This window comes from Vigna radiata, chromosome 8 (genome assembly GCF_000741045.1).
Source record: "Vigna radiata var. radiata cultivar VC1973A chromosome 8, Vradiata_ver6, whole genome shotgun sequence".
Lineage (NCBI taxonomy): Eukaryota > Viridiplantae > Streptophyta > Magnoliopsida > Fabales > Fabaceae > Vigna > Vigna radiata.
Genome location: NC_028358.1, coordinates 37,630,267 through 37,643,044, shown reverse-complemented (window position 1 = coordinate 37,643,044; position 12,778 = coordinate 37,630,267). Strand labels below are relative to the sequence as shown.

The following is a 12,778-nucleotide window of genomic DNA, read 5'->3' as shown; positions in this document are numbered from 1 at the left end:
AATGTTTACTAATTTTTGTTTTAAGATATTATATTTTATTTTCCAAAGGTTTTAGAGTTCAATCAATTAGAAATGTGTTTATGTGACTTAATTGTTAGCAAAAAAAAATGATGTATACATACATAAAATAGTTTGCAATTTAATTATTATTTTTTATATAGTTAGTACTGAATATTTTTATCTCACTATTACAAAGTTTCATTATTTTTATTTCCTTTAATTTTTAAAATAAATATCTACCTTGTCTTCTTTAAATATTGTTCTTCTAAAATTTTACATACAAAATGAAGTACTAGCATTCTACATCAGAGCTTTATGGACATTATCTTTCTCTTTGTTTAAAATAAAGGTTTTATATTCAATTTTAGCATAATATAAAGGATTCAAAACCTTTGTCACTTAAATTAATCACGTGTTGGTCTCTCATACTTTCTTTCTATTTACTTTTACAAAAAAATAAAATAAAAAATCCTTTCATATATATTGTTTTTGAAAATCGATAAGATTAATCTAATATTGTAGTTTAAGTTATTCACTATAGCTCTAAAATATACTTTATATATTCAAAATATTTGTTATATAAAATCAATGTTTAACTTATACATTTACAGGATATAATAATGAATTATTATTTAGTTAATATTACTAAATAATTAATAATTAGCAAAAATTAATGATTAGAAGTATAAGATATTTTGCGGATAAAGAAAAAGAGATTTTATGATTGGCGAGTTCCATCGGTGCAAATTAGCCTAGTGAAGGCGGAGAGGACTAACATAAGCGGATTGAAAATGTCACTCACCACATAATAAAAAACCAGCGTTCTCTTTCTGTCTCCAAAATTTATACGGTGGGTTTGAACTTTGAAGGCCAAATCATGCACAGTGCCTGGCAGTTACAGGTTCTGCAACTCATTTCTTCCTTCAGCTTTTACTTCGCATTTCGCTATTTCGCTCAACCCACGACGTCATAGTTTTCCCAATTGCTTCAAATTTATGAAACATTTCACCAAATCGCTTACCCTCCCTCTTTAGGGTTTTTGAGAATCTTAACGGAATCTAGTGCTGCACGTGATTGAATAGAATTAGCCCCCTACTCCAACTTACATTGCTGTTACAAATCTTCAATTTCCCTTTTTGCTTTTTTATTTTTATTTTTATTTTTCATGTAATGGGTAGTGTTGAAATCCCCAATTGGCTGAAAGAGTTGCCACTGGCCCCGGAATTTCGCCCTACGGACACCGAATTTGCCGACCCAATTGCTTACATTTCAAAGATTGAGAAGCAAGCTGCCAGCTTCGGGATTTGTAAGATTATCCCACCATTGCCCAAACCTTCAAAAAAATATGTTTTTTCTAATTTGAATAGGTCACTCTTGAAGTGCCCGGATTTAGGTCCAGATAACAGTTCGTTAGGTGTTTGTAACTCATTGAAATTCGGTTCTGGGGATGGTAGTAGTGATGGGGTGTCTCGAGCTGTGTTTACTACTAGGCATCAAGAACTAGGGCAGAGTCAGAGTGTGAAAAAAGCCAAAGGAACGGTTCAGAATCCACAGTCAGGTGTTCATAAGCAAGTATGGCAAAGCGGGGAGGTTTATACTCTGGAACAGTTTGAGTCTAAATCGAAGTCTTTTGCAAGAAGCTTGCTAGGGTCAGTGAAGGATGTTTCTCCGCTGGTTATAGAGTCTATGTTTTGGAAGGCAACTTTAGAAAAACCAATCTATGTGGAGTATGCCAATGACGTGCCTGGGTCTGCTTTTGAAGAGTCAAAGGGTCAATTTCATTATAGTCATAGAAGGCTAAGAAAAAGGACTTATTATAAGAGTAGGCTAGATAGCTCTGATTGTAAACAAACTGTAATGGGTTGCGGAAGAGATACCCAAATTGATGACACTAAGGGTGCTTCTGTCCAAAGTGACGCTGACAAATGTTTACGGATGGCCAAATCAGTTGATACTGTGTCAACATTTTCATCGAATGATGATTCACAATCTTTTAAAGAAAAGAGTTCAGATACTGGCAATGACATGCAAGGGACTGCTGGTTGGAAGCTTTCAAACAGTCCTTGGAACCTGCAAGTTATTGCACGATCGTCTGGCTCATTGACACGTTTTATGCCGGATGATATTCCTGGTGTGACTTCACCTATGGTATACATTGGTATGCTATTCAGTTGGTTTGCTTGGCACGTAGAGGATCATGAGCTTCACAGCATGAATTTTCTTCACACCGGCTCATCAAAGACATGGTATGCTGTTCCTGGAGATTATGCGTTTGCTTTTGAGGAAGTCATACGCACTGAGGGTTATGGTGGTAATATTGATCATTTAGGTATGTGAATGCTTTGACTATTATCTGTTTACAGAAGATTTGGCACCAGTGGTTGAAGTGACATTAATACTTTCATTCTTTTATTAAAATGATTCTGTACCTTCTTTCATACGAATGGACGGAAAAACTTGATTATGGTTGATCTATGTCTTCGGCATGATATATTGAGAAAAGTATTTAGTGATTTATAGTGACAGTTTTACTTACATGTGCTGGTCAGTGAAGAGCTGACAACATACTCTCTAAAGCACCCTTTCTAACACACTCTTAATTTTTAAAATCTTTTTAAATTTACCAAATCATAATTAGGGTTCACTAAATAAGGAGTGGAACCCACACATTTTGTGATTTTCCAACAAATTTCACTCCATAAAATAGTGCTAGAAGGACTGTTGCTACCATGCCTTGCCAGTAAATGTGTCCTGTTTGCTTACGTGTCTGGTAACACAAAGGTAGTATTTATCCGCCTAGTTACTATTTATCTTATAACAAGGATGATAAAGTGGCTAACACAAAGGTAGCTTTCTTATCTTGATATAGCTTGGTTTTTTTGGCATATTTATTTTCCTCTATAAAAAGTGTGGTAATTTCTCAGTGGTTCATGTAATGCAATTCTCTAAATGCTTTAACAAGGTTTTCTTTGTTTTCTCAGTTCTTTCAATTTTTAAAACTTGCGGGTGCAGAAGGCGCCTTAATACTCTAATTTATTTAATATGCTTTCCTTATTCTGAATTTTGTTCTATTTTGATTTCATCTATACAAACACAAGTAATTTTCAAGGCATATGAAATTGCAGTGTACACAGGACACAACTTGACACGGTTGTGGTGATATAGAAAATCTTCAATTGAAGCTTATGTCTGAAAATTACATAAGCACGTACTTTGTAAGGTAAAATATGTACAGAAAATAGCTTAGAACTCTGTGTCTGTGCTTGCCTCTCAACAGTCTAACTTTACTGTGTAGAAGTGAAGTATAAAACACTTGTGTCAAACATGGGCATGGGCAAAACCAATTTTCTTAATTGATATAGCACATTAGGTATTGTTTGGTTTTTGTGAAAGTGTTTTCTGTTTTCACTTTGTTCGCTGTTTTCTCTAGTTTATATAAGATAAGGTGAAAGAGATAAAAACAAAAAATTATAAGAAGTTATTTTAATGGTTTCATAGACAATCTTATGAAAGTAAGATTTGTTTTTGTTTGAATTTAGACCTGTTCATCTCATTTTTTTCCCCATTTAGTAGATGCATTTTATTCTTAAGGTAGTTGAATGCTATAACATCTACAGGGAATTTGTAACTCAAGTACATTTGCTTTTCTTGCCAGCCGCTTTGAAACTTTTGGGTGAAAAAACAACTCTTTTGTCACCCGAGGTAATTGTTGCATCTGGAATTCCTTGTTGCAGGTCAGTTGCTTAACTATTTGACATTCTTTTATTTTGAGAATATCTATAATGTTGAATTATGTACTTAAAAACTATTTTCATTTCAAATATGTAGTTCTCTTTATTGAACTTCAAACTTACGTATGCACTGGCTTTTCCTTCTAGGTTGACACAGAACCCTGGTGAATTTGTTGTGACTTTTCCAAGAGCTTATCATGTGGGATTCAGCCATGGTAATTGCTTTGAAGTTTATGTACACCTGATTTTTGCAGTAAACTAGTGTCGTAGGCTTTTAGCTTATGACTAATGGATGGACTGTAGTGTTCTTTCTGCAATGTGTGCTATATTGAAATAAGTTACATATTGAAGACTACAGTTTAATTGGTTTCGGTTAGAATATCAATATATAATCAGTAATGTTTGATAAGAAAAATAATGTCCATTTTTGTTTTTTAAACGTGAGGGGCATTATTTTGGCAATGTATTCTGAAAATATATAGTTTTAACTAAGTGCTATTGTTGTGAGCCCAATATTTTTTTTGTATTTGCAGTATACCATTAGGGTGGGAGGGATTGTAAGTGGTGTTTAGACACAACTTGTGATCATAAAGGGCCTAATAGAAAGTTCTACCCGACAGCTATGTAGGCTCTTACATATTCTGGATTGACTATATGGACAAATATAATATATTAGTAGGTGTAAAGCTCACTTTACATATGTTTCTCTCCATTCTTTACTCTTCATAAGATGGGGTTCCTATAATCTTGTCATATCTCTTGTTGATGTAGTATTTTCAACAAAAATATATTGTTTTAGGAATTTAATATCATGAGATAAACTTAAGGAACTGATGTAAGATATATAGGGTGAGAGACATAAGGGGATAATGAAATAAGGTTTTGTGCTCAAAGTTGAGCATTCAGAGGGGTCGATGGCTTATTCATTGTGTAAAGATAGTTTGCTTGTTCTGTTTTTCTAGTAGTTTGATTGGTCTGTTTCTCTCCATTCTTTACTCTTCATAATTTTCTGGTGGATTTGTTTTTCTCTCTTCCTTTTCATCTTCTTTTCTTGTCTTTGAACTTTTTACAAGGAATCATTGGAACCAAATTGTTGTTAGTTTTAAATTTTAGTAATGCATCTATAGTTAAAAAGAAACCTCTTATCTGCCCACAGGACCGTAGAAGCACTATTTTTTATCCACCATAATTTTCATTCTCTCAAGTTGTCAATATAATTCTCATTTTGTATTCGATTTGGTGAAATCAAGGTTTTAACTGCGGGGAAGCTGCTAACTTTGGAACTCCACAATGGCTTAGTGTAGCCAAGGAGGCTGCAGTGCGCAGAGCTGCAATGAACTATCTTCCCATGCTTTCCCATCAGCAACTGCTTTACTTACTGACCATGTCTTTTATTTCAAGGTAAGTGCATCTTCTACTACTAGTATACATAGATATTACCCTTTGGAGATTATATTATCATTTCAATAAATGTGTAGCTCTTATTTTGTTTACCAATAATGCCCGTGATAATTGTCCTTAATTATTTGTAATTGCTGTTAGTGATTTTTAAATAATATACCAGTTGTTTGACGGCACAAATGGATAGTAATATTACAAGTCCTTTGCCATTACCCTAATGTATTCAAGTTTCAAAATAGAGATGTTCAGGGCTTTACTAGCGTAAGGATTGTTTGTTACAGATTTTCTTGCAAAACAAAAGTCATTTTTTTCAAAACAATGCTAACTTCTTTTAGTTTTTAGCGTTCTTGTTTCAACTTTTCAAAATAATCAGAAGTTGAAAAATGTCTAAAATCTAATTAAAATCATGAGATATTTTTAATAGCTTCTCATAAAATTAGCTGTTTTTTTTGAAGTGATTTTTATGATATAAACAAACATAAATTAGCTTATTTTTTTTCTTCTTAAAATCTCTAAAATATATTTAGTCTACTATTTTATATAAAAGTCACTTACTTTTAGTCTGTACAACATAAAACCCAGCTGAAATATTTTAGATTTAAAATGTAAATATATTTGTTCTATTTGATCTTGAAGTGGAATATTTCTGTTGGCTTCTAGATTGTATAGATATAGATGTTGGTATAGATCTGTCTGCTTTCTTGTTTTTCTATCATAAAGATTGTTTTAACATTCAGATGCATTATGCAAAATGTTTTTGGTTTATCTAGGTTTCAAACGAATTGCTTATTTTTTATTCATCATGATATGTTTTATTTGATAGAGTTCCAAGAACACTATTACCTGGGGTGCGCAGTTCTCGATTGAGAGACCGTCAGAAAGAAGAGAGGGAGTTTTTAGTAAAACAGGCTTTCATAGAAGACATGCTACAGGAAAACAAGCTGCTATCCATTCTTCTTGGAAAGGAAGCTGCTAAAAGAGCTGTTTTATGGAATGCTGAGTTGCTGCCAGATTCCAGCAAAGGTTTTCAGTTGCCTGATTTAACTTCTCCAACTGGAACCTCTGTGGCAAACATGCCAAATATTAGTTCTGCCAAAAAAAGTGGTCATTATCTGCTTGATGATGAGATGAGTTTGTATATGGATTCTTTGACTAATATAGATATTGGTGGTGATGATCTTCCCTATCACTTCGAAACTGATTCCGGAGCATTGGCTTGTGTGGGTTGTGGAATCCTTGGTTTTCCATTTATGGCTGTGATCCAACCAACTGAGAAATTGACAATGGAACTTCCTGATAATCATCTAATTCAAGTTTCCTCGTCGGACTCTACTGCTGGTCTTCATAGTTCCATATCACGTAATACCTTCGTTCTTTATCACACTGTATATATTTATTTTTATTACATTTTCATGTGTAGGTCTTTATGCCTTTTTTTGCAATATCATGGGGTAAAGTTGAACTTGTCAACCATTATGGATGTGGAATGTTTTAACTTCTTGAGTTATTATGATACTGGTTTCTAAAAAATCTTCTAACTTCCTGGATCAGATAGAATACAAATATTATTAGGAAATCAGTTGTGTTGTGGATCTCATCCTGCTAGACACCTTATTAATATCACTGCTGCACCTTTTTTAAGTGGCATTTGATAAGTGTCTATAATGTTTATACATTGAATTGGTTCCTCTATGTAATAATGGACCAGAATACCAAATCACGTTAACCAAAACATTATTTTATCATCTGCAGCATTTACTGGAAATTTGGCATACTCCTTATCTCATGATTATATCAACTAAGTATCATTCTGTGTGCATTTTCCTTTTTTATGATATTATGGAAGCTTACATGATGACCAAGACATATTTGACAGTTGAAGTTGAACCTTTTGAAGTATACTTTACTTTTCCATTCAGATGACACTTAATACTGAAATGAGTTACTGTATGATCTGTTCTTCAGGGGATCTATCTTTTTCTGAACTTTCATCAGTAAAGGAGATGCCAGATCAATCATTAAATAAGTGCAGTAAGTGTTGGAACACCTCCAGTAAATTTTTTAGGCCTCGGATTTTCTGCCTGGGGCATGCTGTTCAAATAGTAGATATGTTGCAGAGCAAAGGTGGAGCCAATGTGCTTATAATTTGCCATTCAGGTTAGTTTGCAGATTGCAAATCTACCTGCATTATCATTCTGTATAAGTTGGGTAAAGTCAAATGCGAAATTGCAAGAGATGTGTGATTTTTTTTTTCTTCAGATTTCAACTTCAATATAGTAAGGAAAGCTTGTGGCTCTTGTATATAACAATGTGATCAGTTTCAGCTAAATATGGTTTGTTGAAGTATCTTGGAATACCTTACATCTTGGATGATATCTTAGAAGTGGCTTCCCGATTTCATGATTTGTTTTCTCATTTAATTAGGCTCTGATTATGGTTTTATAGCATAAAATAGAGCCTAATCTTTAGTTTGTTGTATCAATTAGTCAAATTAATATCAATTAGTTAGTCTCAATTTTCTTCTTTCTTTCTTTCCCTACCTAAGCCCCAACCTTAACCCCTAAACTTTGGAGCTCTTTCGTTTGGTGTATTCTGTTTTTCAATTTTCAGCTCTTACTGTGATTTTGGCCATACAAAAGGTTTTGGTCACACTTTCCCTCTTTTATTTGTGTTTTACTTCTAATTGCTCCACCAGTCTCAATGTTCCACAATAATGTTTTTTGGAATAATTTGCACAATATTGCCATACGCTGTTGACTACTGTGAGAAATACATTGAACGAAGTTATTAAGAGGAAGATTTAGTCTTCAACGTAGAGAATAGGGTCCTTTGATCTATGTAGCTGAACTCATATAGAGGGATTAAGGCTTCTTTTGTTGTTTCCTTATTTTATTAGGATCAAAAGTCTAAATGACCTTTTCTAGTATAAATAAGATTCTGCTATTTCTAATAAAAAAAAGTATAAATAAAATATAATGCTATTCTTTTGCATAGCATGTTGTCATGTTGAATCAATTTCAGATTATTCATTTTCATGTTTCTCTTCTCCATTTCCGGTATAAACCATATGCATAACATAACACAGGGCCTGATAGATATGAAATCTACATGCACAAGTCAGTTGTTGATGGATATATAATTTATGTTGCAATCCAGTATACACCACTTTGTTATTAGTTAAAGAATGAAGTTTTATCTTATAACTCAAGAAGCATGACAAGCATAGATGAGTCTTTTAATTATTTAATGTATTTATCTTATACTTTTCTGCATTTTTGTAGACTATCAGAAAATAAAGGCACATGCCAGCGAAGTTGCGGTAGAGATACATAGTGCTTTTGATTATAATGAGGTTCCATTAGATACGGCATCCCCAGAAAATTTAACCTTGATAGATCTGGCTGTTGATGGTGAAGAGCTTGATGAATGTGAAGACTGGACATCAACACTTGGCATTAACCTACGAAATTGGGTCCATGCAAGAAATAATGCTCCTTCTAAACAAGTTCCTTGGACACTTGGGACATTGTTCCATGATAAATGTCCTGCTTCAAAAGTTTTAGCTTTAAATTGGCAGTCTCGGAGATTCCGGTCGAAAAGGTCGAGCCATTTAACTCAGACTAATTCCTCTCACAGCATTGAGAGAAAGAAGGATGATCAGTTGGGTGGAAGAATAAATGACTCCACTGCTGACAAGAAGCTAATTCAATATTCAAGAAGGAAGTTCAAGTCAAAGCACACGTGTTTCCCTGTAGCAAACATGGTCTGTGAACTCCAAGAGAAGTCCCAAAAGGTGTCTGCTACTTTAAGTGCGGATCATAATAATTGTGTTTCTAAAACTCTTCAAGCTGAGGATTTAAGGACAGAGTGTGCATTGCCATGTTCTTCTGTTTGTAATGAAATGTCTTCAATGCATCCTGAAATCCAAATTGCCGAAATGCCCATTAGCACGAAAATGAGTGCTGCTAAGTCACAACCTTCAAATTCCATTCCTGATCATGTTTTAATGATTGAAAAACTTGGAGCAGAGATTGAGAATCAAACGAAGCAGGAATCATATGTAGACAGAAATAATGATTTAACGGTCAGTCATTCTAAGATGCACCACAATACTGATGTCTCAGAAATATGTGGCAAGGAGAGCCAGGATTGTCAGTACAAGAAATGTTCTAGCACACTGTCAAATGCACCAGATGGAAATATTGAAATGATTAAAATGACTGAAATTGCAGAAGCAGTTATCATTGATAGCCAATGTAATAGGTTAACATTGGATGATCAAGGGCATCAAGAATATCAGTCTAACTACAAAAGCAACAATGAGGAAGCTGCTGTATCAACTGCTTCAATGGTAAATCAATCTACACTTGCTTCTGTGGATGGAAACGTTGAAAGTCCAAATAATAATCATATCTCAGAAAGAATTAGTAGTCCTATTTTCCTAGAAAATGCAAATGATGAAGGAATTGGTTCTATAAGCGAAATGGACAAGGAACCTCGAATTAATGAAAGCCGAATTAGAAAACATACTCCAAACGAAGTTTGTGAAGTTCGAAGAGAGCTTTATGCTTCTGTAGACTTGCAAAGTAACGGAATCTTGGATGATGAGCAACAAGTAACTCAGGGTGGAAAAAATAGCAAAAGGGAAATAACTCATGTTTCAACTGAACAATGTTGTCCTTCGTCTGGGCAGTGTCAGATTGAAAGTGTAAAAAAAATTGAGGGCTCTGTTTGCAGTTATGCTGCAAAAGGTGAAAATAAAAGCGTAACTTCAATAGAGTTAGGATGTTCTGAAGTTTCAGTGGAAGCCTGTCCTAACAAAGACTCCTGTATGCAATTTATTCCAGATAAAGAAAAAGAAATGACAAATCAGTCAGTTAGAATTGATGAGGAACTTTTCTCTGGATCGGATACCTCGATAAAAGAGTCTTTCCCATCAGTGCAAGAATGCTCAAAAATTGAGAACGAGATTTATGTTACAGAAAACATAAATGAAATCAAAGCTGATTTGTCACAATATAAAAGGGGGCTGGAGAGTTGTGAGTTAGCTACAGAAGTTCCCAGATTAAATTCTGGGAATAAAAAAAAGAGGAAAGTGGAACGAACAGGGAACCGATCTAATTCTGACAACTTTATTAGAAGTCCATGTGAGGGGCTGAGGCCAAGAGCTGGGAAGTTTACCGCTGGAAAAAGTGGAGTGGAAATCAACCAAGTTGACAAGGAAAATCAGGTGGCTAAACGGGCAAGGAGATCTTCTGAAGTTTTGGTTCTGCACAAAAATAAAAAAGATGGTGTTAAAAAGTCCCACAAGTGCGACCTCGATGGTTGCCGAATGAGTTTCAAGACTAAGGCAGAGTTACTGTTGCATAAACGAAACCTTTGCCCACATGAAGGGTGTGGTAAGAAGTTCAGTTCCCACAAATATGCTTTACTTCACCAGCGAGTTCATGATGATGAGAGGCCCCTTAAGTGCCCATGGAAAGGTTGTTCCATGTCGTTCAAGTGGGCTTGGGCAAGGACAGAGCACATACGCGTACATACTGGGGAGAAGCCTTATCACTGCAAGGTGGAGGGATGCGGCCTTTCATTCAGGTTTGTATCTGATTTTAGCAGACACAGACGGAAAACGGGACACCATGTGAAACCTCCTGCTTGATAACATTCATGTGAACTTTTTGTTCTTGCAAACGTGTGCATATTTGCAGTTAGATTGGTAAGAAATGAGGCATGGAGTCGTGTCTGACCATACATAAGCATTCTGGTTAGTTGTAAAGTTAGGATAGAATGGTTGTTCTGTAGGTGCTCAATATCCAATTCATTTGAAGGCAGTTAGAGTTGGTAACTCCAGAGAGTTTTGATCTTTTTCTATAACTAGAATTCAGGTCTAGCAGCAGCCTCTAAAGGAGGGAAAACCCTCCTTAAGGAAGCAGCATCATGTTGGTTGGTCATGCCTCTGATAGCTTACTGTTGTTGATTCCTGTACTTAAGGTTCTTTTGAAGGAGTTCATAGGTCCTTGATCTTTCTGGATATGTAGTTGTTCATTACGGCTGTATATTACTTTGGATTAACATCATTTGTTATTAAGGGGGACAAGAAAACTGAGAGTAAGAACCAAGATTTGTGCTCTCAAAGATTTTATGTACTTCCTCCTGGCTAGTAAATTCAGTGGTAAAACATTAAGTTGACACTGCATATTCTTACTGGTTATCTACCATTTCCTGCTGTTTTTTCTAGGTAGTTTGATTTTTCATTTTGCTTTTAAATTCTATCCTTAATACTTCATAGGTATATGATACGATGGCATAAAGAAAATTAAGTGGATAAGGGATTTTATAGGATGTACTTAAAATATTATAATATTGTTTAGTATTAATTTTAAATTTTTAAAATGAGATCATAACACTTGTAGTAAGCTCATTATGTATTTATTGGCATGCTTTAGATTATGTGCATTCCTCTTTATTCATGATCATCAATGAAGAATATTGATGTTTATCTTTCAGCGTTCTTTAGTTCTTTAATGGTAGCTTTGTATAAGTTATTTTCTCTCCAGTAGCATATATGTAAAATGCTTAGCTAGAAATCTTGAATTCTTTTTTGTCCTTTTATCACAATTTTTAACAAAATAAGTTGGCGTATTGGTTTTTGAGTAGATGAATTGCTTGTCATTTTATCATATTCAACCTTTAATGGATAAATGGAAAATTTCTAATTGATTTTTCTGACTGCGCATATTCAACCTTTAATGGATAAATGGAAAATTTCTAATTGATTTTTCTGACTTCGCAGATGTAGCAATATGTAACTTTGGAATTGTGGTATTATTATAGTGAAACACGTTTTAAATTCTTCAAAAGCACTTTTATCTAACAAAATTAACTTACTTTTGCTACGTCACTCATAACAGATTATTTACTCTTACTTTGAATTGGTTTTCTCCAATAATTTTTGTATTTAAATTATGAATATTAATGTAATTTCTGCTTACAATATTGCGGAGGAAGGAAAATAAAATTTTAACACCATTTTCTTACACCATTTTGACACTGCACACGTGTCAAAATGTGGTTGGACGATTTCAAATTAAAAAACAAACTTTGGTTTTTCTCTTCCAAATATACTTCTGTCTCAACTTTTTTAATTTGAAATCGTCCAATCACATCTTGACACGTGTGCAGTGTCAAAATAGTGTCAAAAAATGGTGTTAAAATATCATTGTCCATTATCTAATTAGCATTGAATTTTGCAATAAAAAAAGTTCTCTTCTTAAAGTAGCTTGGTTCCGGTGGAACTAGGTTTTCTAGACAACCAGTTTTTTTAGTTTAGGAGTTATTTTAGGTTTTGGTTGGTTTTGTGCTTAATGGTTTAGTTGAATCGTAAGTGACATTTCTAATTATTCTTTTTCATGAAAAAATATTTATTGCTTAATTTTATCAATACAGTATTTAACAATTATTTTAATACTACAAACAAAAGTCATGCATAAATAAATGATTCATATATTAAAATAGAACATAAGTATAATTTTTTTAATTGTAAACTTTTATATCTATATATGTATGTATAAACAAGCTATTAATTGGTTTTTAAAGTTTGAGAAAAACTCATTTCATAATCAAACTTAAACAAAAGTTGAAATTTTATT

The 12,778-nt window shown here is 33.8% G+C and overlaps 1 protein-coding gene across 1 annotated transcript; it reads left to right on the top strand.

The window, feature by feature from the left end:
• The first annotated feature begins 819 nt into the window (after positions 1–819).
• LOC106772056 (probable lysine-specific demethylase ELF6) lies at positions 820–11,347 on the top strand. The gene is made up of 7 exons (XM_014658204.2): positions 820–2,329; positions 3,656–3,734; positions 3,879–3,946; positions 4,982–5,132; positions 5,956–6,491; positions 7,098–7,289; positions 8,414–11,347. Exons 1-7 carry the CDS (start codon positions 1,171–1,173, stop codon positions 10,786–10,788), a joined length of 4,560 nt encoding a protein of 1,519 aa, XP_014513690.1. The 5' UTR covers positions 820–1,170; the 3' UTR covers positions 10,789–11,347.
• The last annotated feature ends 1,431 nt before the right edge of the window (positions 11,348–12,778 follow it).